This window comes from Lissotriton vulgaris, chromosome 4_1, assembly GCF_964263255.1.
Source record: "Lissotriton vulgaris chromosome 4_1, aLisVul1.2, whole genome shotgun sequence".
NCBI classification, from domain to species: domain Eukaryota; kingdom Metazoa; phylum Chordata; class Amphibia; order Caudata; family Salamandridae; genus Lissotriton; species Lissotriton vulgaris.
This window is the reverse complement of record NC_141691.1, coordinates 799,160,594-799,187,501: the sequence shown is the minus strand read 5'-3', so window position 1 is coordinate 799,187,501 and position 26,908 is coordinate 799,160,594. Positions and strand designations below refer to the sequence as shown.

The window sequence follows — 26,908 nt, the reverse complement described above, 5'->3', positions numbered from 1 at the left end:
CCCTGGGGGTCGGGCCCCACAGTTTGAAGATCTCTGCCTTAAGGAATGATCATATGGCAGTATTCTTTGGCTGTGGCATTGTATACATAGCATTATCATCATTCAGTTATTATTTCACTCATGTGAATGAAATATTTGCTGTGAGAATTGGGTGGAATGTTAACCCTATTGAATTTCTTTCTTTCTTCAGCCTTAGATGATGTTTGTGACAACTGGATTACCCTACTACATCAACATACACTTTATTCACTATGAGAACAAGAATGTATTGGTTTAGGCAAGGGGAACTAGAAACCTCATCCCTCATTAATAAGAATAATTCTAGATGTTTTGGGTTATTAGTTGAGTGGTAGGAGAGACTCAATCAAGTAATAAATATAATCCTTCTCAGGGTGAACCAGAAGTCACTAAAATAATATCTGCTTAGCACTCTGGTAGCTTGGACCAAAAGCAGTCAGACTTTACCTAGAGGCAATGTTTAAAGTATTTAGGCAAGACAGACAACAACACTAATAAAATGTAAACACAACACAAGAAAAATCCCACACCAATTTAGAAAAATAAAGTCGTATTTGATATAATGAAAACACAGAAAAGATTAACCACAAATTAGTTTAACAAATATGTTTTCAGAAATAAAATGACACCAAAATGACAACAATTTAAAAAGTACAATCCGAGTTTTTTAAAGTTAAATGGGAATATAGCGCTATGAAGCACAACGCACCAGTTATGGTTATCTGGTCTCTCTTTACCATATCAAAGTCAAAAGTTCAGGATATTCCTGATAGATTGCTGGTTGGATACAGTTTGTCCCCAGTGGAGAGTTAACCTTCTCACCCAGTTCAGTTCCACATGAGGAGCCTCAGCCAGAGGTTCACGTTGGCGGGCCGTGATGAGAGTGTTGTCGGCGCGAAGAGCAGGTCGACATCAGAGGTTTGTGTTGGTGGGAGACACAGGCGGTCATTTTTGATGTGAAGAGCAGATAGTTGTTGGAGCTTTGTGTATGAGGTAGGCACATGTAGCCATTTCTGAAACAAGGAGCCCAGAATTTGTGATATGTTTCTCTTGAAGTCCAGTTCTTGTAGCTTACAGGTAGGAGGTGTATACTCTGAGACCAGCTAAGGGTCCTTGACCTGGGAAGACACATCTGGGGGGTCAGGACTCACTCCAGAAGAGCCAGCAGGAAATGTCAGACATATCTAGTTGGTGATGGTCAGCTGAGCAGCTCTAGAGAGGCCTCTGGATAACTGTGCCTCTGTAGCTCAAACAGGGAGTCAGCCAGTAGACCATTGGAGAAACTTTGGGATGCTGAGTTCAAGAAAATCAGGTATAGTCTTTTTTCTTCAGACATCAGGGCAGTCCTTCTTCTGAATCTTTTCCACAGGCCAAGGAGTGTTCTAATGAGAGGTCCTGAGGGTGCCAGTTTATACCCAGTGCCAGCCAGTGTGTGGGGTAAGCTCCCTCTGTCTAACCTTCCACTATTCTGGATTTGGCTTCAATCTGTCTAGTGGGTGGGACAAAGGGCATGTAGCCCCAGGTATGAGCTGCATCTATCAGTGACAAGGAAGGTAGCTTCAGAAGTCAGGAAACAGATGGGCACGTCCCTCAGGCTACCGCTGAAGTTCAGGAAGGTCAGAATACAGCCCCTAGCAAACCTTGCTCATGAGACCCAACCTTCCCTTCATCCAAGGCCATTGTATACCTTGTCTGGAAGGAAAAGCCATCACAGCACAGGAGTGTCATTCACAGTCAGAAAGACACACTTACTTTTGGCAGAAATATGGCAACTTTCTAAAAGTAGCATTTTCAGAATAGTAATTTGAAATCTGACTTTACCAATAAAGAGCATTTTAAATTGCAATTCAAAGGAGTGGAAGAAGTATTCCTCCATCTGCTCTCAAACTGAAGTTATCACCATTTAAGTGTAATAAGGTAACCCATTGCTAATCTATGGGAGAAGAAGCCTTGCTACATTGAAAAACAACTTTGGGAGTTTTTCACTTTCAGGACATGTAAAACCTAAGTAGACATGAGCAACGTTTTAACTACTATGCACTCTGCCCTATGAGCCTTTAAGAAATAAATTAGTGGTGACTTATAAGTATTAAGAAGGAAAGTTTGGGACTGGTAAATGGTTTATTTTGCCAGGACTTCATTGCAGTTTCAAACTGTAATACAAGCTGCAGTGGCAGGCCTGAGGCATGGTTTACAGAGCTCCTTTATTGGGTGGAACAATGAACTGTGCATCCCACTAGCATTTAATTTACAATCCTTAGGTACATATATTACATTTTACTAGGGACTTACAAGTAAATTAAATATGCTTAGTATATATGCAAGAACGTTACCACTGCAGGAGTAAAGTGTTCAGAGTCCTAAAAGTCAAAACAAATGGGTTGAGTGAAGGAAGGTAAAACTCTGGGCTGACCCTGCAGAAAGGGCCAGGAACAACACTAAGTTACTAAGTACTAGGATCTACTTGTCTCTGCAGCTCTCGTCATGCTTGGGTGGGAAGTGCTTAGGAACTGCGCAACCTCAAATATACAAGTTCATATATGCTTATTAAGTATATAAACTATGATAATTTCATCACACACTTACCAGGTGAAAATATTCCATCAGCTTCGTTCTCATCCCAGCCAACTATTTCATGCATCTTCTTTAGGATTATCTTCTCCATTACAATGAACACTGGTGCAATCTCATAAGTGAACCTACAACAAATAAATAAGCTGTAGAAATCACCAAGGTCTCTGAAGCTACACTGAACAGTGGTGTAGAATTATAAGGGTAAACATGAGAAATAAGAATATAAATACCAACACACGTGCTAGCTCTAAAAAGGGATCACCATTGTGGGTCCACTAGTTTGCTGGTGCTATGTGTCTAAGTAAAGGTCAATAAAATCAGTGAGCTAGATTTGCAAAGATAAGTTTACAAGTTGTGAATCTACATTTCTTAGGTTATATAATTGTAATATAGAAAACATATAACATTTATTAGAGTCCCAAAATTCCGAAAGCATAAAATACACATCTACAAAAATGGTAGTGGTATGTGTGAATGTCAAACGCTTAAACACAAATTTACCATTGGTAGGAAATCTTCCAATTTAAGGTTTACATTTAACCCTTTTTCTCCAGAGGGAAACTATTTTCTTATGTGCTGAAACTCCTTTCCCTGCACCCTTTAAAATAGATTGTGCCACTGAATATCAGCCCATAGAATATTGTGGTACAAGAATATAAAGGACAGAATATCGAAGCGTAAGTGCATGTAGGTAGGTATAGATTTACTATTACTAACTCCACACTACCTTGATAGCATAGGTGCAGCATAGGTACACGCACACACACACACACACAAACACCCACTCACCCACACACACACACACACAGACACCCATATATATATATATATATATATATATATATATATATATATATATATATATATATATATATATATTTAACTGTATTTGCATGTTACTGTTGCATTTATAACAGCATTGCGACAAGAGTTAACCGGTTTACACAGTTGTCCAGGCTTTTTGCTGTAAATAACACTCAAAGTTGTCTGTAGTCAGGTATCACCATTATGCCTCACAATTATTAAGTGCAGGGTATCTCCTTTTGTTTTTCCAAACAGGAGTAATAAAACAGTGTCACAGAAAGAAATGTATGTGGTATTCAAGGAAACTGAAAAAGAGAAATAAAAAGAGAAAGAAACCCGCATTTCTCTGAATAGACACAATAACTTGAAGGTGCAAATCCACTAAAAAAATCACACAAAAGGAAAAGAAAAAGGGGAAAACAAATAAGGAAGGAGGGGTAAGAGCAAGGAGGTGGGGGAAGGACATGATCAGCAACGCCCAATCCCATGTCAATATCCATGGGTTGCTCTCATCTATCAGCTGCGATATCTGCGACAGGGATGGGGGTATGACCATAGGCAGACGCTTGTGCTCGGGTCTTGGCCTTAAATACTCATGTTATGTGCTATCCCTGGTCCAAACCCTATCTTCTATTTTGTCTGGTCTGTGGAGGGGGTTCGCAAACCACTGGTTGGTATATCGGCGTGAAACCCTTGGTTCCAAGTCTCATGTTCTCCTTCCTCAGTTCATCTATTGGTTGGCTGGTTGTCCCGGTCTGCTGGTACCCCAGCCTCCCCTTCCTCAAACGTGTCTGTGATTATTTCTGGGTCCTCTCCAGAGCCATTCCCTGGATGCTCCCATGTCATCAACACCTCAGTCAATAAATCCGCTATGGGATGGATCGTCACACCTCTAGCCTCCTCCCTGATCAGTACCCTATCCTCAGCCCTTGCCCACTGAGTTACATCTACCTTCTAGGCCTGGACTCTTGGTCCTCCCGTCGATTTCCAAGCCACAGCTATTCTTCATCTGGTCAACACTAGGGCTATGTCCAGGAACCCAGTGCCCACTTTCATCAAGGCCGGTCGCAGGAATTATCCCAAAATACTAGAGTCCAGGGCGGAGAGCACTTCCTCCCAGTAGGGTTGTAATCAGGGGTAGTCCCATACCATATGAACAAAGTCAGCATCTAAGTGTCAGCATCAGGGGCAAGGACGGGGCTCACCTCCAAAGGCAACCTGTATCCTATGTGGTGTCATGTATGTCCTGTGTACATAATTGAATTAGAGGTATCTCAGTCTTGTATTCCTAGAGATTTTTTGGGAGGAGGCTAATATTTTCTGTCATTTAGGGTCTGTTAGTTCATGCTGTAAAATTAGCTCCAATCTATTCCATAAAGCACTCAGAGGATTGTGGAACATACCCGCAAGAGACCTGTAAAACTAAGTCACCAGGTGTCTGGTTGTGCCCATCAATACCAATAAGTGTAGAACATCGTGTGTTGCGCCCCCCCCACCCCCTCGCCACTCCACAAGTCCCAAAACGCTCAATACAACACCTCTTAGGTAAGGAACTGGCCTGGAGGCAAATTATAACAGTCCACCAATTCCTCCAACGGGACAAAGGTGCCCTGTTGGTAGCAGTCTCTCACGGTAATCAGTCCAGCTTCTGTCCAGGCTGATAATTGCCCAGTAGTAAAGTAGGAAAGAGGATCCCCATGTGGGAGCCATACCAAGGGCACTGCTGGTGCATATAAGGGCGTTCCTGTGGGTTTTAGGACACATCTGCACCAGAATTACAATGCTGTTGACAACAGTACCCCTGGGTTTTGGATCGTTATCAAGAGACTAAGCAGTTTGGCCACCAAGAGTTCCATGTGTGCCGAATGTCCAGGCTGCCCCAGCTCTTCTTGGTCAGTCCCATCTAACAACAGTGTGATCCATTGGAGCATGCATACTAAAAAATAAAGTTGGAAGTCTGGTGCGCCCAAGCATACTTCTTCAGGGGGTTGCTGAAGGGTAGCCACCGACACCCTATTTCAGTTCCCATTCCATATCAGATCTCGTAGCAGTGTGTCCAGTTGTCTGAACCATGAGGCAGCACACCAACTAGCAGATTTGCAAAGAAATATCGGAGTCTCTGGAGCATGCCCGTCTTGGAGATGGCTATTCGGGCCAATATGGGCAACTTTAGTGAACGCCTAAAGGGCACACAGGATCTCAAGGAGTGGAGGTCCTCACCCCAGGGGCACGATTCACAGAATTAACTTAAGAAAAAATCCTAAACTTACTACCCTTTTGGTATTCACAGAAGGCACTTACTCATTTTGGTATTCACAGAAGGCACTTAATCATCGATGAGTAAGTGCCTTCTGTGAATACCAAAAGGAGTAGTTACCCAAAATGAGTAAGTTACTCAAAATGAGTAAGTTACTCATTTTGGTATTCACAGAAGGCACTTACTCAACAATGAGTAAGTGCCTTCTGTGAATACCAAAATAAGTATGTGCCTTCTGTGAATACCAAAATGAGTAAGTGTCTTCTGTGAATTCCAAAATGGTAGTAAGTTTAGGATTTTGTCTTAAGTTAGTTCTGCGAATCGGGCCCTATATTTCCATGTCGGAGGCCCTTCAATGTATAGAATACCTGAATCCCAAGATACTTAAAGGAAGTGGGTGACCATATCAGGTCTTAGGGTAGACCGAGGGTTCTCCTCGCCACAGGGGAAACAGGAAATACATGGGTCTTGGTTTTGTTGACCTGAAAGCAGGACACCGTTGTAAAACCTCGCAGGAGCTGCAGGGCTCTGGGACTACCAGCGTGTCCCATGTCTCAGGTAGAGTAGTATATCATCTGCTCAGAGAGAGACAATATGTTCCCGCCCCTCGGCCACCAAGCCTCCACCCTATCCCCTCTGTCTGAAGAGCTCTGCAAGAGGTTCAATAGCCAGGGAGAACAACAGAGAAGACAAGGGACATCCCGATACTGTGGGGAGAGCATTGTGCTGGTCTAAACTGTGGCCGTCGGGGCAGTATATAATAGTTTTACCCATTTGATCCAATTATCTTCTAAACCCATCTACTTCATAACGGTGAATAAGAAATCCGAGCATACTGTGTCGAACGCTTTTTCAAGGTCCACTGACTTCAGCATCGCTTCCTAGTTTTTATTGCAGGGTGATACATTTTATGATAGAGTCTCCTGATATTATGAGAAGTGTTACATGAGGGAATAAATCCGCTCTGGTCCGTGTTTATTAATACCTGGGAGCAGTCAGAGGGCCAGCACCTTGCTAAGGATTTTGAAGTCTAGATTCAACATGGAAAGGGGGTAAAACTCTATGACCCTGGCTCCCTGCATCTTAGTTTTGGGCAAGAGGATAACCACAGCATCATTGGTGGAGTCCGGGAGGACACCAAGCCGCCAAGAATCTGCATACAGCTTTTTGAGGCACGGGGCAAACTCACAATATAGGCAGCATTACATTCATTTGGAAGGTCTTCGGGACCTGGTGTCTTGCCTTTAGCCATGCCTTTGAAGGCTGCTTGGATCTCCTGATAAGTTATGGGGCCTATCAGTTCTTTACAGTGCTCTTCAGACAATTTATTCAGTCGTATGTGCATCGGCAAGGCAGATTCAGCTTCCTCCAGGAGGGTAACTGGGGCAGAATATAGACCCTCATAATAATCACAGAACTCCTTATTAATAAATGTCGGAGAGTACAGGGGCCGACCATCATTTTTCCGACTATATGTAATTGGGGATCCTCAAGATTCTGTCCAAATAAGCCATGCTAGTAATTGTCTGGATTTCCCTTCCTTGTCATGGGCTCTTGCATGGTATTGTGTATAATCATGCCAGCACAGCCTCTCTAACATAATATTTTAACGGTCTCTCATTTCTGAAAGTTCCGGTTGGGTACCAAGAGTGATATCTACGGCATGTAGTCTGTCCTATAATGTCCGGAGTTCCTTATGTGACTTCGCCTGGATGCCGAATGTTTGCCAATGCATTGTCTTTGCATTATGACATTAAATGCCTCCCATTATTTTATATTTGAGGATGTAGAATCTTGGTTATTAGTGAAGTAGTCAGAGATCACCTCCACCATGAATTAAGCAGTAGCAGGTGTCCTCCAGTGAAGTGGGGTTGAGCCACCACGTTGGGGTGGCTGGGCGCTCGCCTATTGGCACAACTCTTCTTAAAATATGGCTTCTGATCTGATACAGTTTGTCCTAAATATTTGAAGTGTGCAATATTCTGGGCACGTTTTTGGGAGCGACCAGTCATGCAGCCACTCTGCCGGCCTGCCCGCCGCCGTCTCCACTAAAGGGTGGGTTGAGCAATCTAGTTGTACATCCAATATGCAGTTGAAGTCGCCTAGTAACAAATTATCTGGTGGTGTGCCTGCTATATGTGTAGAAAAGGATGAAAATAAGCAATTTGGTCTTGATTAAGGTCATAAATACTTCCTAGTGTGATCTCCTTTCCACACAATCTGCCCTCCAGGAGGACATATTTGCCTTCTTTGTCTATTAGTGAATGGATTAGCTCAAGCGGGTTCCGGCTCCTATTAATATTAAAGTCCCTCTAGAGTATGCTGTATAGGAGGTGGCATAAAGCTGCCCATGCAATAAGCTCTTTAAGCTGTCTATTTCAGGCCCATTGAAGTGTGTCTCCTGGAGCATGGCCACCTGGACCTCGACGTCTAAGATACGTATGGATGTTATGCCTCTTGAAGGCGGATCCCATACCCATAATATTCCATGACATAAGTGTCACTGAGAGTCTGGGGTTAGCTATGTGAGATAGCATTGCACTCTACTCTCTGCCCCCTACTGGAGTCCTCCCCAATCCTCCAGCCCCATGTTTTTCCTATGCTCTGTGTGCAAACAAAAGAAAGAAAAAGAGAAAGATTGGAAAAAATGAAAGCATAAGCAATGCCTAAATCAACTCCCAGACCCAAGAGCAGTCCAGCAACGGCTAGCCATCCAAACTGTTAAATACCAGCATATGTTTAGTGAATGTCTCCCCCGGTTAGCCTATAAGGGGTTCACCAAGATGGGTGCATCGAGAACCCACCACAACAGCCCATTCCCCAATGAGTAGGTCAAAGTTCTCCTGGTTACTGTTCTGCACTGTATGCAATATGTTGCACGCAAGGACCATGATAACGGCATGCAGCCTGGATTGGATCTTCTCCTCCTGTTTCCTTCCACCCAAGCTCTCCACAACTTCGTACTACCATAACGTTTAGTAAAGGATATCAGGCTATGTCATTCACCGTCTGGGTAATTAACACAGGGAGGCCAGTGTTGTCTCTGTGTGAAGACATTGAGTCAGATCGTCAGATCGTGCTGATTTCTGTTCAGAGGAGGAGTCCATCTCAAAGGTCTTCCTATTGTATTTTAATTGCATTTATATAGTGCTTACTAACCATGATGAGGCGTCTAAGTGCTTTTTTAGCGATTACCATGCTACTCCAGAACCCATAAAGAATTAGTGGTGAATTAGTATCAGGAAATATGAAAGAAATTTGAGTGGTGGATATGTTACTCAGTTATTTATATTGAGAAGGATAGCGAAGAGATAGAGGAGGGAAAATGATTTGCATTTATATAGCGCTTGCTACCCCGGATGAGTTGTTGAAGCTCTTTTTTGGTGAGTAGCAAGCTACTCCGGAACCCATAAAGGATTAGGGGTGAATTAGTATAGTGAAACATTAAATTAATTTGGGGGGTGGACATGTTATTCTGTTATTTGGATTGAAAAGGATAGTGGAGGGATAGAAGAGGGACGGATTTACACTTTTTTTTGTTTTTTGTTTTTGTTTTGGAGGCCATAGCAGTAGGGGGAATCTTGGGATGAGTAAAAGGGTTGTGGAGGGGGAATAGTCAGAGGGAAGGGTTTAGAAAGGCTTGTTTTTGGGATCGGAATAGTAAAAGAGGTATGAGATGATGCAAGGAGGGGTAGAGGAGGGAAGAGTCTAGAAAGGGTTAGTGGGGGGATCCTAGTAGTAGTAGGGGGTTTGGGACGAATGAAGGAGCGAGGGTAGAGGATATATTGACAGAGGTATAGGGTGAGAAATAGGGTAGTGCATTGGAAAGAGTAGTTAGATATTTGAGATGAATCAGAGAGATGAGGTACAGGATATATTGAGAGAGGTATAGGGTGAGAAATAGGGTAGTGCATTGGATATGCTTCAACACTATCTCCACCAATGCATGTAAAGCTGCTGCCATCTCTATTTAGGTCTGCAAAGGAGAGGGGCCACTCTTAGTACTGCTTCATACAGCCCTGTGGAAGCGTCTAAGATATCCCTGTCTGGGCAGCAATGACCACGAGTGTGCCGTCGGGAGGGCCGTCCCAGCTGTGTATGGTTTCAGCCACACCCCAGCAGATTCAGGGTCCTCACAAAAATAGGTGGAGCCGTCAACGGCTATCCTGAGTCTGGAGAAAAACAACAGATATTATTGTATGTCATTGTTCTGCAGTGCCTTCTTGATCTCCAACAAAAGATGCTCTCTTGGTCTGCACTACTACTGTGTAGTCTGGCAATATAGAGGCCTTACCATTAGCCACAACAAAGGGACCCTCCGAACGTGCTCTTTGCAATAAAGGGGCAAATTTACAAGAATCTAGCTCCGCAGTAGCATCAATTTGTGACATAACGGCAGCTTTTTTATCGTCTTATTTACAAATTGCCGCTAACTGCAGTTAGCGGTACAAAAGGGGTACAAAAGGGGGTACAACTGCAGTTAGTAGCACTTTTCCAGCATAAACGTGAATTTTCAAGATAGCCACTTCGGTTAGCGGGTCTTAACAAAAATGAAATGCAACTGCAAGGTAGGCGTTCTTGTGAAAAAACTGCTGCTAAACACACTGCACAATATTTACAAAGAATTCATTGTATGGTACAAAACAAAAAAAACTGCTGCTAAGTCCAGTTAGAGGCAGTTTTTAAAGACCAAAACATAGCTGGTCTTAAAATTAGCGCAAACACTTGGACCCACATATAAGATGTTTGGTTGCTGGAAAACACTGCAAGGAATATTAGAGGGCTACCCTGTGTCAAAAACAAAAGGTCAATAATGTGCTCTATCTAAAGATAGTTAACAACAAGGGGTGGTGATGGACAGAGTTTCTGAATTAAGCAGAATACTCTCACCCAGTCAAAAGATCAAGGCTAGATCCAACACCGTTTTTTAGCTCACTGCACCATCCCAGCTCAGAACCTGGCTATATGCAAATTAGTCTGTTCCTGTCCCAGTGCATGATGGGAACAGGGCAAACCAAACTACCAAGCCAATTCTTACACTGGGAAGGAAACAAGCTTCCGGGGACCGGTTTCTGGCATTTCAGCCGTCGTCGGCCTGGCTTGCTTGAATCCTGATGGTGCAATTAGCAAGGGACTCACATCTGAGTATACCCTTCCACGCTTATGGTGGACAAAATATTTAACAACAAGGGGTGGTGCACCATCAGGATTCAAGCAAGCCAGGCAGACGACGGCTGAAATGCCAGAAACCGGTCCCCGGAAGCTTGTCTCCTTTCCAGTGAAGAATTGGCTTGGTAGTCTGATCTGCCCTGTTCCCATGATGCACTGGGCCAGGGACAGACTAATTTGCATGTAGCCAGGTTCTGAGCTGGGATGGTGCAGTGAGCTAAATAACGGTGATGGATCAAGCCCTGATCTTTGGATTGGATAAGAGTGGTCTGCTTAATTCAGACACTCTGTTCATCACCACCCCCTTTTCTGAATCGTTTTTGGCCACTATAGGTGTGGCAGGGTATACTCAGACATGAGTCCCTTGCTCACTGCACCATCAGGATTCAAGCAAGCCGGGCCGACGATGGCTGAAATGCCAGAAACCGGTCCCCGGAAGCTTGTCTCCTTTCCAGTGAAGAATTGGCTTGGTAGTCTGGTCTGCCCTGTTCCCATGATGCACTGGGCCAGGGACAGACTAATTTGCATGTAGCCAGGTTCTGAGCTGGGATGGTGCAGTGAGCTAAATAACGGTGATGGATCAAGCCCTGATCTTTGGACTGGGTAAGAGTGGTCTGCTTAATTCAGACACTCTGTTCATCACCACCCCCTTTTCTGAATCGTTTTTGGCCACTATAGGTGTGGCAGGGTATACTCAGACATGAGTCCCTTGCTCACTGCACCATCAGGATTCAAGCAAGCCGGGCCGACGACGGCTGAAATGCCAGAAACCGGTCCCCGTAAGCTTGTCTCCTTTCCAGTGAAGAATTGGCTTGGTAGTCTGGTCTGCCCTGTTCCCATGATGCACTGGGCCAGGGACAGACTAATTTGCATGTAGCCAGGTTCTGAGCTGGGATGGTGCAGTGAGCTAAATAACGGTGATGGATCAAGCCCTGATCTTTGGACTGGGTAAGAGTGGTCTGCTTAATTCAGACACTCTGTTCTTCACCACCCCCTTTTCTGAACTATCTAAAGATAGGGCACATTTCTGGGCCTCATTCATAAAAAGTGTTGCATCACTGCAACAAAACAGCATTGCAACACTTTTCATTGTGCCCTTCTTGCAACACCATGAATGCCCATATTTACTGTCCGGCGCTCCACACCGCAGTCAATGATAGATACATCTGGAATCCTGACGTATCTGTGATTGCTAAAGTCACACATTGCTGCATCTCTGTCACAGCATGACACAACTCCAGCAATGCATGGGGGCCAGCCTATCCCTATCGCACCGCTTCACTGTTACGCCTGCCAGAAGGCATAAGTAAGGTTTTGACACAGTGGCGTCCTAGAATTGTCGCAGTAAAAACTGATAGATTTCACTGCGCCACTCCTACAAGGATTTTTTTGTGTGGGAACATCTACCCTGCATACATCATACTTGGCGCAGGTATAATGTGGCACAGGGCTCACATGGTCACGCATATGCCTAGATGAGTCATTTGTAAATATGGCACAATGTGGTGCAAAATTCACACTGCAAGTACGTCAAGAAAATGGCGCACCAGTGGCTTTAAACTGTCCGAGGGGGATCATAAATAAGCCCACCTATATTTTTCCCCTGCGTTGACACACAATAGCTGCCTGAAGCCAACGCAGGCACCCTTGTGCCATGGTGCAAGGGTGAATATGTTGCAGAGTTCATTGATGTTGGTCAGGAAGGGAAACATACCTGCACAAATCCAAATCTTTCTCTGTGTGCTGCGGATTGCTGCACACATGGAAAAAGTGTGAAAAAGAGGAGCAATGAAAACATTTATACTCGTAGTGCCTCCCAAATGTCACCCTTGGGTGGTATTAGATTCTGATGCATTCCGAAAGTTTATGGTTTCTTATAAATCTGGGAATCCTTCAGATTCCATTGGTTTGGGGTGGGAATGCTCACAGAAACACCATTGTACTACCCTTTCACACTGTTAAATGCGTGAAAGGGGCAGATATTTTTAAGTCCATGAAATGCCACATTAAGTGGCTTTGCGTTTCCTGGTAAACATGCTGTGGCATATTAAGCTACCGGAACGTCAAACACCTGATGTCACAGCATTGCAAGAGTTCAGCTAGGTCCTCATAAATTAGGCCCATGGATAATAGAAGAACTCTAACAGTCCATCCTTGGCAAGGTCAACAACACCATGGACCTCCTGCCATTCCAGTTTGGAGCATCAAGGAGACCATTGTAGTGTAGTTCCTATATTCCCAATAGGCTCTGCGCTTTGGAATAATATAAACTGTAGTTTAGACGTTGGACTGAGGTCGACTAGGTCTCTATTGAATATGTTAGACTTAATTGTGTGTGCCAGCTAGCTCAGAGGTCACTATAAACTTTCGCGAATAAACAAGAAGGTGTTTAGCTTTCCTGAATAGACAAGAAGGGATTAGCTTCTGACAACCATATCACATGACAACTTTGTTCCCCCTGCAATAAGGAATATATCTCCAGAGTCATGGAAACAATAGATAGCTATTTACTCAGTCAATCGTGCATGCTTCGTTTCACCAGAGATGCAGAGAAATAGAGAGACAGGCGTTTTCAATAAAAGGGTTATTTATTGAGCAGTCTTCTTTCTCATGCAAGAGAAATGAATTGCCACAATTACAATACTTATCATAAAGTAAAGTGCGTACAGTAAAAGGAGTATTATGAAATAATAATGTAAAAGCATTTGTATGGTTTCTAAGCCATAAGATACTTAAAATGGATAAAATACATACAATGATAAAATAATGACTAAATGTACTCAACTGGTGTTTCTAAGATACGCCTACCCCCGTGTACCTAACCTAAGCCTAGTACAAGGAAGGATAGATGAGTTACAGTTTTTGCCAAGAATCTGAATCAAGAATTCTCGATGGGTCTAATCAGCTCCGTACCTTGGGTATAGAAAGAAGGAGGCCTTGTATCTCTTTCTAAGGACTCGATCTCCCAGTAACCGGCGAGGGTATCAGGGAAACACTGGAGCTGGATTTCTCGGCAGGAGAAAAGACAGCAACTCTCTCAGTGCGTCAGCAGGGAGGGTCGGCTTCCTTCGGCACTCGCATCAGCAAGGCGTTGGGCAAGTAGATAGCCGATCTGCTCCAAACCACCGTGTCTTGCTTAAGGCAGATGTTGGTATATTTATACCTGGAAGGTACTCAGACATGAGACCCTTGCTCACTGCACCATCAGGATTCAAGCAAGCCGGGCCGACGACAGCTGAAATGACAGAAACCGCCCCCGGAAGCTTGTCTCCTTTCCAGTGAAGAATTGGCTTGGTAGTCTGGTCTGCCCTGTTCCCATGATGCACTGGGCCAGGGACAGACTAATTTGCATGTAGCCAGGTTCTGAGCTGGGATGTTGCAGTGAGCTAAATAACGGTGATGGATCAAGCCCTGATCTTTGGACTGGGTAAGAGTGGTCTGCTTAATTCAGACACTCTGTTCTTCACCACCCCCTTTTCTGAACTATCTAAAGATAGGGCACATTCCTGGGCCTCATTCATAAAAAGTGTTGCATCACTGCAACAAAACAGCATTGCAACACTTTTCATTGTGCCCTTCTTGCAACACCATGAATGTCCATATTTACTGTCCGGCGCTCCACGCCGCATTCAATGATAGATACATCTGGAATCCTGACGTATCTGTGACTGCTAAAGTCACACATTGCTGCATCTCTGTCACAGCATGACACAACTCCAGCAATGCATGGGGGCCAGCCTATCCCTATCGCACCGCTTCACTGTTACGCCTGCCAGAAGGCAGGAGTAAGGTTTTGACACAGTGGCGTCCTAGAATTGTCGCAGTAAAATCTGATAGATTTCACTGCGCCACTCCTACAAGGATTTAATTGTGTGGGAACATCTACCCTGCATACATCATACTTGGCGCAGGTATAATGTGGCACAGGGCTCACATGGTCACGCATATGCCTAGATGAGTCATTTGTAAATATGGCACAATGTGGTGCAAAATTCACACTGCAAGTACGTCAAGAAAATGGCGCACCAGTGGCTTTAAACTGTCCGAGGGGAATCATAAATAAGCCCCCCTATATTTTTCCCCTGCGTTGACACACAATAGCTGCCTGGAGCCAACGCAGGCACCCTTGTGCCATGGTGCAAGGGTGAATATGTTGCAGAGTTCATTGATGTTGGTCAGGAAGGGAAACATACCTGCACAAATCCAAATCTTTCTCGGTGTGCTGCGGATTGCTGCACACATGGAAAAAGTGTGAAAAAGAGGAGCAATGAAAACATTTATCCTCGTAGTGCCTGCCAAACGTCACCCTTGGGGTGGTATTAGATTCTGATGCATTCCGAAAGTTTATGGTTTCTTATAAATCTGGAAATCCTTCAGATTCCATTGGTTTGGGGTGGGAACGCTCACAGAAACACCATTGAACGACCCTTTCACACTGTTAAATGCGTGAAAGGGGCAGATATTTTTAAGTCCATGAAATGCCACATTAAGTGGCTTTGCGTTGCCTGGTAAACATGCTGTGGCATATTAAGCTACCAGAACATCAAACACCTGATGTCACAGCATTGCAAGAGTTCAGCTAGGTCCTCATAAATTAGGCCCATGGATAATAGAAGAACTCTAACAGTCCATCCTTGGCAAGGCCAAAATACATAGTTTGCATTTGAAATGGTGTATACACGAAAAATGAGTATAATACTGTACGTTTTCAAGTAGTGGTATCATTCAGATAATGCATATTTTGTACATTTAGAATGTTGACTGAATGAAACACGAAATTTACATTTAGGAAATGGCTCTTGCTACAGAAGAGAAGGTCGAGACCACTTAATCACATATTTATACAAGACTGTACATGTGCTAGAAGCTAAATCAAAATATTGTCTCTAGGTATTTTAAAAATAGAAATCTTGTTCTCTAAGAATAGTTCTACTTTAAGCAGAGTATCATGTGCCAAAAAAATGGTAAATATTTTGGGAACTGGAGAAAAATAATTTTGCTTCCGGGAAGAAAAATAGTCCCAATGTTTTTTAGAAGTTCTGTTTATCAAAACTGGTGGCCAAATTCAAAGTTCAGGGAACGCTGTGTGCTCCCTATTTCAAATATTATTCCAGTTTTTAGGAGAGACCATTAACTCAGATAGGCCGGCAAACAATGTGTCTACAACAGTAGGTGAAAGTTGGGCCAGATTTGAAAAAGTGGAAATAGCGCATATGTGCGATGCATAGCCATCATCGGTGTTTAGATCAGCAATGGTCACAGAAGGTTGTACCTGTGTGCCGCTTTCATCTCGTACCTCACCGCCACCTAATCGTAATGGTGATGTCTCAACGAATGCCGTCATCAGAATTGGTAGCCGATGGGGACAACACGTTACATGAGCCGTTACAGAACCAAGCACGGTGATGGATTCAACCCAGATCTTTTGACTGGGTGTGAGTGTTTGATCGATTCAGATGCTCCGTCCATCACCACCCCCTTTTGTACTGCTTTTGGCCGCCATAGGTGTGGCAGGTTATGCTCAGACGTGAGTCACTTGCTCACTTTGCCACTGGATTCAAGCAAGCCGGGCTGAAGACGGCTGGAATGCCAGAAACCGGTCCTCGGAAGCTTGTTTCAGGTCCAGGGAAGACATGGCTTGGCAATTCGGGCTGGACTGTTCTCATTAGGCACAGGGTCAGACTGATTTGCATATAGCCATGTCTGACCTGGGGTGGCAGAGTGGGCTAAAGAACGGTGATGGATTTAACCCAGATCTTTTGACTGGGTGTGAGTGTTTGATTAATTCAGATGCCCCGTCCATCACCACCCCCTTTTGTACCGCTTTCAACCTTTCATACAGGCCTGCTGGTATATACTTTTGGCAGTATTGAACTGAAACGTTGTTATCGGGATTGTAATGGTGCCATGTATTATCGATTCAATGCCCGGTCGTTCTGACATTGTCAATGGCAATTTTTTTAGTTTTTCAATGCTCAGCACCGTATACTCTGCCCCACTTTGTGTCAAAGAGATTTGTTTATCAGTAAGGTTAAAGATTGAAAATAATGATGTTGTGTAGATTAGACGCCATGGCACGTTGCCTGAATGCAAATTTTGTAACATCCAGCCTAACTGTACAATAGAACGTAATTGGGACTGGCCATGTTGTAACATTAGCATATCCTGTTCTATTATATCAATAGCAGATGATACAATGCTGTCCTGTGAATAAATTCTGGAGGACAGTGTCGTTAACCCATTGTCCACTACAGAAAGTGATTTTTCAAAATTAATACGATGAATTTCTCGTATTTTTTCTGCAGTTTCAGTTTGTGTTATTTTCCAAGCTTCATTGTAAGCTGCGTATATACCGGCGTATATGAAACGTTTTTGACGCTGTTTGCCTGGTCCCAGTAAGAAATCTCGCAAGTCAGCACCTTCTTTAAGTAAAGTTAAGTGTTGCTTAATTTCGGATAGTGTGGATTTCTGTAGCCATTCGAGGCATAGTTTTCATACACTGTATGTTGTAACTATCCCTGGATGTTGTCTCTGGGAATATCTTGGGTCTGGCCTATTCTGTTTGAACCCCTGTACTTTGTTCAGGAATCTATCTTGACAGTTATTAGTGTATGTGGGCCAGATCAACCATTTTTTCCAATCAGGATTTGTTCTGTTTTGTTTTAAAATATAGGACATGTCTAACCCCTCATCTGTAGTGTTATTTTTATCAGGCATAGGCTTTGGTATAGACGGGTTGTTTAAATCTTTTATCTTGGCTAGGCCAAGATAGGTTGTTTGTTGAATGGTATTATTCAGGAACATTATTTGTTCTGGGATCATGCAGGCTCTGAATAATGATTCTAACCCTTGTACCTGCCATTCTTTTGTACCCCAGACAGTTTTTGTCTCAATGTTGTTTTTCCAAAATTCAAAACCAAATGTAGGCATTTTTTCATAAAACTTTTCAGAATATATCAGTTTATTGTTTGTCAACATGTTTTTCATTTCTGTTTTATTCATAATTTTAAAATAGAACGTTTCTGGATCAGTGATAATAAACCCTGAGAAGTATGGGAATTTTTCATAAAATGTTTTCGAACTGCCTTTTGGCGGAGTTGGACAATGTTCCCACTGATTATAACTGAACACATTTCTAGGATTAGCAGATTTATGCAAATAATGATGCCCAAAATGATTGAAGCAATACATTTCTTCATAATTCGATGAACCCTGTAAATAATCATGTTCTGTAAATTTTGCTGACATTTCTAAATCTGACATCATATTATTAATAGTTTCAAAGTCCCAATCATCAGAGAAAGTACTACGTGATACAAAGTCACTCAAAGAAATCTTGAACTGGTGTGGGTATTTCAAGAGTTCAACCGGGCCATAGATTTCGTAATCAGTATTGTCCCATGCTACACCACCAGGTATAGGAATGGCTGTGATGTTCACTGATGATAGTTCTCTTTTTTCAACGTAAGAGGATCTGTGAGGTTTTAGAACCAAGTTGATGTTCTGACTTGCTGTGTCCATTGTACTGTATTTTCCATCAATCATTCTTCCCAAGCTTAAAACGAAGATGAGCCAGAGCAGGAGGAAAAGTACACCTAACATAATTCCACAGTTCAATCCACGGTGAAATCAAATATGTTTCTCCAAGTTGATGAAAGAGTTCTGTAATTTTGTCTTTAAAAGTTTTGTTTGCTGGCTTGTCTCCATGTTCACTTGGATCATCTGCAAAGTCATCGAAATTGATAAAGTAGCCGGATGCAGTTCTGTCAATTTTTTGGATGGCATCAGGATTGTTATTAATTTTTGTAGTTGCTTCTTCCTTTTTCATATTGATATAGTCTGAGGCTACATCATTGTAGACATGTGTTTCTTGACAAACTGTTGCAATTTGAGTTTCAAGAGGCTCAAGTTCCATGGCTTTGTAGCATAGTCCTTTTTTATTCACTGCAGGTTTATCTAATGTGATTAGTCTCTCAGTTTGAACCTCTTGGATTGTAGCAAGGTTTGGTCTTCTGCTACTTCTTGGGAGTCCACTGGGCCTACTACTTATTATTGGCCACATGGTTGTGGTTTTACCAGGTCGATTGATACAACTTGGTTCTCCTTTTTACCAGCAAGGGACGGTAGTACGACTGATCTTGTTCGGCTGATAGCTAAGACAGGCACTGCTTTTCTGTAAGAAGGCCCAAATTCCTTCTTCACCGCAATTTTTTCTCTGACCAGATCCCCAATCTTTGGAATCCAGACAGGTCTTGCTGGGACAGGTGGTTTCTCTTCAGTGGCCGTTGGCTTTAGTTTTGTGTTACTTAGACATCTTCTTGTTTCATTTAAGTCCTGTAAAACAGCCAAACGATCTTTTTGTTTCACCACTGAAGTCTGACAATCGAGATCTTCGATTATCATTCTTCTACCAAACAAAAGTTCATACGGAGTGATTCCACCCAGAGAATTTCTTGGCAGATTGTTAAGACTACGTTGGACACTTATTAGATGTTTGACCCACCCATCACCCGAACCTAATACCCTCGCTGTTATAGATTGCTTTATGTCACGGTTTTTTCTCTCCACTACCACATTTCCCTCAGGATGGCATGGACTAGAGTACCGCAATGCAATGCCCATGCTGGCCATGGCCTCCTTGTAAGCTCGAGAGCTAAAGGCAGGACCCTAGTCAGAATGCAGCATGCCAATTGCGTATGTGCCGATAAAGACTCGCAAATCTTTTATAACAGTTCTGGCGTCAGCCGAGCGCTGGGGCCACATCCAAATGAATCTCGTGCAGGAATCCACTGCGACCATGATATATTTATAGTTGCCATCCCTTTGTAAGGGACCACAGTGGTCCAGGTAAACACATGCTAATGGTTTGTCTGAGATTAGAAGGGGCGTCTGCGCAGGTCGTTTCACTGTTGATACCTTCATTTTTTGGCATATTTCACATTCTAAAACATAGTTTCTAGTCTGTTTTCTCATGCGTGGCCACCAGTATCTCTGTTTTAATAATGATACTGTGGCAGAAACACATGCATGTGCAGAGGCGAGCCTTTCGTGTGCCGCTAAGATTAGTCCTATCCTATGTTCCATGTTTGGAATTGCCCTATCCCCCACTCCAGGGATTACAGCAAAAGGAACGTTGTTTACTTTACTGGAAAGCCTTTCAGGAGTGTCTTACCATGCTCTTTTACTGAAGCACTGACATTTAGCAGTATATTGCTGTGTATTTTTGTTTTTGACCGGGTGATTGTAGCTACGGAAGCCGTTTGAACAGCTGCCTTCGCGGCCTCATCAGCCAATTAATTCCCTGCAACGTGAACGCCATCACGTTGATGACTCAGTGTATGTATCACGTGAGTCTTTTGTAGTTCTTTCTGCAAAAGAACAATTTGTTCCCAAAGCATTTTATGCTTGATTGTGCCACCTTTTGCATCTTTGAAACCATTTTGAACCCAGTTCTGCAAGTATTCATTGTAGGACTGGACGCAGTAATACGAATCGCACACTATTAGTGTGGGGAATTCGCGATCAGTATTTTCAAGCGCCATTTTGAAAGCCTGTAGTTCAGCTCACTGAGCTGTACAATCTCCTAGTGATTGATTTTTAGTGACCAATGGTCTAAAGTTTCCTTCGTGCCATCGACCTTTAACAATCGCGCAGGCAGCACTATATGCTTGTTTACCCCCAACTGCGGGCTGTGCTGAACCATCTGTATATATTATACAGCCGTAATGTTCCAGAGGCAGAATTTCGATCGGTAGAGGACATTCGTATTCGTATTGGAGAAATTCTTGCATTTTTAAGTTAGGATCAAATTTGTATACGACGTCTGGTGCAGCAAGAGAATTAACCCATTGTATCCATCTCGGATGTAACGGTTTAGCATTTGGAATGCTTGCTCTTGTTACTGCTTCTAAAGCAGGTACTGGTGTAATGATTATTATACGTTTACCTTGTGCGAGGGCTCTTTCTTTTGCTACAGCAGTTTGTACCGCAGTTAGAATTTTTTCAGTAGAACTGAATTTCATTTCAGCTTGTGTGTACAAGTATGATTTATAAGCTATTGGTACCGTTTCTCCCTCATTAGAGGTCAGGTATGTAAATCCGCATTTTCCTGGGATGACTCGGATTATAAGGTTGCGTTCGTTTGCGCTTGTTTGCAGTTTTGTTTTAGTTAACATGTCTGTTTGTAATGATCGTAAAATTTCTGTGTGTTTTTGAGTCCAATTAATTGGTTTGAAATCAGGTTTTATTAATTCGTAGAGTGGTTTAACCCTCTCTGCATAGTTTAGAATATAAGTTCTTCCGAAGTTCGGGAAACCTAGAATTGATTGTAAGTTTTTCCGCGTTTTTGGAGCTTGGAGTACTGCACACTTCTCTAAGAAGTTGTCTGCTAGGCTTTTGCCTTCACTTGATAATTCATATCCTAAAAATAGGACTGTCTGGTGGGCAATTTGTGACTTTTTAAAGTTACATTTGTACCCTTCAGATGCGAACCCAAGTTAATGCCTCATCATCATACATTTGTAGTAACTCTGTTACCCTGGCTGAAAATAATCCTGGGCTGTTCTTGAATCCCTGTGGGAGACAACAAAATTGCTTTTGGGCCCCCATGTTGGAGAAAGCGGTCAAATACCTGCTTTCTGGTGCAATGTTTTGACAGAAAAAAACATTTGAAATATCTAATGTCGTTTTATATTTTTTTTGTGCATGATGTTATTCATCAGTGCTGCACTGTGTGAGTTTTGTACTGCAAATGTTTTACAACAAGAGTTTAGGTGTCTGTAGTCCAAAACTAGACAATATGAATCGTCTGGCTTGGAGACAGGAAACAAAGGATTGTTCATTTGTGAGGTGCATGTTTCAAACACCCCCTGATATTCTAGTTGATCTAAGATCTCTCTGACTTGTATTTTAGCTTCTTGCTTAACAGGATACTGCCTTTGTGCAGTTGGTTGATTTTTTAACTGGATTTTAATGTGAGGAGAACCCTCATCCCATCCTACATGATTTTTATATAATGCAGGAGCTTGGGCCACTGCCCATTTTCTTGCATATGTGTATTTTTTATGAATTGGAATGTGATTTGAGAAGGCAGGCATAATCATTTCTTCGCCATGTGGGCACTCCCTGACAAACTCTGCTGGCCAGTCCTTTTCTGCTAGAAGGATATCATAACCTTTAGATAGATTCTCCCAGAAGAGACCTTTTATTTTCCTAGTTTTATCTCCCTCTATACGTAATGTTATTTCATATGGTTTATGGGGCATGCTAACTCTGGTGTCTGCAGTTTCCACCTGAATGTATTCATTTGTGTCCACTGTCTCCAGAAGATTCATCAGGATCTTGCGAGCTATGGTCACTTCTGCTGCGCTGTCTAGCATTGTTTGGGCCCACTCTCCGTTCTTGAGTTGTGTCCTCAGGATCCTCGGCATGTTTTATTTTAATACTGGTTACCTTCTTTTTGGGAAATTGTAATTTTTTACTTTGATGAGCAGGTTCTTTGTCTTTGGACTTGACGCGCTCTTTTTTATGTTCTGACCGTCCTCTTCTTTTTCTGATTTCTGTGAGGAAGTCTGAAAAGATCGAGAGGGACGTGTATCAATATCTTGATATCTGTCAGGTTTTCTCAAATTTTCCCTATTTCTAAGGTTATATCTTTTTTCAGAGGGCTCCCGTTGTGGAGACTTGCCCCCCCTTCTGGAGATCTATCTCTTCATTGGGGAGACCTTCCTCTGGTCTGAAAATGTTTTTCTCTGGGAGAGGTTTGCGTATTACCCTCCCACTCTTCTTTTGAGAATTGAGATTATTTTTAATGAAAGTCTTTTCATGATTTTTAGTTAGTTGTGATTTTAGTGGTTTACCACCTAAACTGTCTCTACCTAATTCTTCATAGGATTTTTCAATTATTCTGGCAAGTTCAAAAGGTTGGTCTGCTATATCTGTTTCTTTTAGTTTTTAGCGGATTGCCACGGATGCTGCTTCTTCTTTTATGTTGGCTAGTAGTATAGCCGAGACTTGCTTAAAGTCTTTCAGTAATTTCATACCTAGAGTTAAAGCAGGTTCTGGACCATATTCATTTTGAATCTGTCTTAGTACATCTGGTATAACCGCCATAGACGGAACACCATGTGTTTTTGTATAGATTGAAGCAAAGACTGTTCCCCAAGTGTCACAGTCCCCCACATGTGGTGCAATCCCCATTGGCAGGCAGATTGTCAGAATTCTGTGTTTTTCCTGAGGGGTAGTATCAGGAAATACTGCCTGTATCTGAGTAATTTTTTGAGCTAACCAGAACGGAATTTGTTCCCGTTTTGCAGGTATTTTACCAATGACTGATTGAATAGTCTGTGGTGTAATTATATTTGTGTTCCCCTAGGTGAGGGGAATGCTGTGGAATTTTTATTGCTGGTTGGACTGTTAAAGTCCGCATGACATATTGTACCAATTGTCTATGTATTTTAATTAATTGTTTTAGTTGAACTAAAAGTTCTCTGTCTGACATTTCTTCAATGTCAGGAAGTGGTGTATAGCTGGCTAGAACTGGCCATGTGGCTCCTGGTCTACCTAGTGGACCGAGCCTGGTAATGTGATTTTGATGTTTTAGGGCGCCATTAAACCAGAGCTCATGCTCCTGGTAAGTTATTGGAATTTCAACTTCCTCGAAAGGAACGTATTCCGCTGGAGGTTCCCCTGCTTTGTGGTAGTAGAACTCGTGTGTCACAGCATTTGTTGCTGGAAAAGTTATCCATGAATAGAAAACCTCTGTCTGCCGATATTCATGTGCCTCGACAACAAATATGACTGTACCACCTCTTGATGATACTCCATTTTCTATAAGTTTTATAGTTAAGGTTTTCCTTACATTTACCGGGATGAGTATTTTATCCGGTTAATCTTGTTGGAGACTTGTGTCTTCCGTCAAAAGTTGAGCTGCTAGTCTAGCTCTCTCCCTTTCGTCGTCACTCTCTGTCATTTTGCTGACAGAAAGTTTGCAGAGCAAATTTCAAGGAAACAAAGATTAGGTGCACAATTTTTTGGAACACTGTATCCTTCAACGTTGACTAAACCAAAAACTAATACATAGGAATCTCTTCTTACTAAGTTTTGGTGGATATTAACCTTTTACCCACTCCAGACGTCTATTGGAGTTTTTACGGGAAAAGGGGTCTGTGTGAAAAGCACGACTGAGTTACTCTAGTATCTAGCGTTAAATACCAAACATTGGGCGCCATGTAGTGTAGTTCCTATATTCCCCATAGGCTCTGCGCATTGGAATAACATAAACGATAGTGTAGACGTAGGACTGAGGTCGACTAGATCTCTATTGAATATGTTAGACTTAATTGTGAGTGCCAGCTAGCTCAGAGGTCACTAGAAACTTTTCTCGAGTAAACAAGAAGGTGTTTAGCTTTCCTGAATACCATAGCCAAGGGCAGAGTCAGCACAAGGGACGCGAGGACGCACCGCATGGTAAAATACCAGAAGCGACTCTGGGGCCCTTGTTGAAGTGCGAAGTTTGCACAGATAAGCATGGGAATTCCGAATGCTACAATGAATCACACACAAATGGTGTGAGTGACTACGTTCTAACTATTTTGTGTATGCCCGTTTTTTTATGTGATTTTGTCCTGACGAAAGCTCTTTAGACCCGACCGGGCCCAGTGAGTTGAAACATGTTGACACTTTTTTCAAAAGATAGGGTAGTTCAGTAACTCTACTACCATTATATCACAATGCTTTTTTAACAATAGTGCCTAGTTATTTGATATTAAAAAAAATTTCCTTTTTTGACTAAGACACTATTTTTACCACCTTTCCTTTTTTGATCTGTGGACACTTCTACATGCACCAGAGGTAGCCTCGGGTGAGGCAGGCATCCTGCACGTTAATCGATTACCCAATGACTATGCCATGACGCCTGATGGGGCAGAAAAAAGATATACCGCTTTGACAATACCAGGTAGTCTATGAGGGTCTTCGATAAATAAAACCATTGGTTTTGTAGAAACTAGTGTCCATTCTACTCTTTTGATTAATGATAGCTTTCCTGAATAGACAAGAAGGGATTAGCTTCTGACAACCATATCACATGACAACTTTGTTCCCCCTGCAATAAGGAATATATCTCCAGAGTCGCGGAAACAATAGATAGCTATTTTACCCCAGTCAATCGTGCATGCTTCGTTTCACCAGAGATGCAGAGAAATAGAGAGACGGGCGTTTTCAATAAAATGGTTATTTATTGAGCAGTCTTCTTTCTCATGCAAGAGAAAGGAATTGCCACAATTGCAAAACTTAACATAAAGTAAAGTGTGTACAGTAAAAGGAGTATTATGAAATAACACTGTAAAAGCATTTATATGGTTTCTAAGCCATAAGATACTTAAAATGGATAAAATACATACAATGATAAATTAATGACTAAACGTACTCAACTGGTGTTTCTAAGATATGCCTACCCCAGTGTACCTAACCTAAGCCTAGTACAGGGAAGGAGTAGATGAGTTACAGTTTTTGCCAAGAATCTGATTTAAGAATTCTCTATGGGTCTAATCAGCACCGTACCTTGGGTATAGAATGAAGGAGGTCTTGTATATCTCTCTCAGGACTCGATCTGCCAGTAACCCGCGAGGGTATCAGGGAAACACTGGAGCTGGATTTCTCGGCAGTGCCGAAAAGACAGCATCTCTCTCAGTGCGTCAGCAGGGAGGGTCGGCTTCCTTCGGCACTCGCATCAGCAGGGCCTCGGGCAAGTAGATAGCTGATCTGCTCCAAACCACCGTGTCTTGCTTAAGGCAGATGTTGGTATATTTATACCTGGAAGGTGCCGAGTTTGACGTAAGGTTGGACATAAAACGTCACTAAGAACTGGCAGTTCTTTCAGGACTCTCAGGAGTTCTAGTACAAATCAAAACAGAAGCAGGGGGAATTCCCGGGCTGCTGGAGGCTTGGTTTGTTTAAGAACGCGTTGTACTTTCTAGGAGTCAATGGGAGTAGCCTTGCCGTATTTGGAATGAAGTGAAAGTGACCCTTGACTCCATACTCAATATCTCTGTGTACATCACATTACCTTTTATCATCTTTGGATGGGACAACAGAGTATAACCAGTCATGCAAGGTCATTCTTGTTCTATGCAGTCTTGCTGGCTAGAAGATAGATATGTAAAGTTTGGATAGAAAATACGGCACCAGCAAACATCAGGGGCATAAAGGCAATGAAAAAATATGAAAAAAATTGGGGAACTTTTATAGAACGCTGATGATATACTTTTGAAAAACTGTATTATTTGACAACTACTATTGTGTTTTGAGACTGTTAACATGAAATTGCTCTCTTCTTCATTGTTTCCGCCCTTATCTCCTTTCTTGCCTTTCTTTTGCTTTCAACTGCAGTACCGACCTAATTGTGTATTCGTCATGTATGATAGCCATTATATATATGTATTGTGTTTTATGTACTATTATTATTTTTTTGTTTGTTGTTCTCTTCGTCACCCTGCTAACAATAAAAAAATTAAAAAAAAAAAAAAAAAGAAAATACGGCACCAACACACGCAAACTGGTTGTCATCTCTGTATGAAACATCTAAGCTAAGACAGATATGATGAGATCTTGCAGCACACGTAATGTGGCTTTTTGGGACCTCTTGGTTCAATGGAATCAGTAGCCGGGGGTTCCCCCCCCCCCTTCCCCGGTCCAATGATTAGGCCACAATACTCCAAGAACTAGGCCCCCCCTTTTGGTTCATGGCTGGTTCTACAGGTATTAATGCCAAGTTTGGAGTCAGGACAGGTATAATCCTGATCACCCCCTGTACCTCTTAAGGTCATCTCCTGCCGATTTTCAGAAATCGTGTTGTCAGGTGGGTAACAGTAAAAACCACGCACCTCGATCCAAGACGCGCATGGCAGTTGGAGACTAATTAAGAGGAGGGCAAGGCAAAAAAAAAAAAAAAAAAAAGAACGCGTTGTACTTTCTAGGAGTCTATGTGGAGTAGCCTTGCCGTATTTGGACTGCATTGGCTATGACTTAATATGGATATGATTCTTATGCCTTTATAAGGATATGATTTGTTATAACCACATAAGG

General features: G+C 42.5%; 1 protein-coding gene across 1 annotated transcript in view; it reads right to left on the bottom strand.

Moving 5' to 3' along the window:
- LOC147722600 (glutamate decarboxylase 1-like) overlaps positions 1–26,908 on the bottom strand; it is a 1,148,213-nt gene that overhangs the window by 461,180 nt on the left and 660,125 nt on the right. Inside the window, exon 5 of the mRNA XM_086965127.1 lies at positions 2,605–2,717. Coding sequence (XP_086821253.1) covers positions 2,605–2,717 — 113 coding nt within the window. The remainder of the gene's footprint in view (positions 1–2,604; positions 2,718–26,908) is intronic.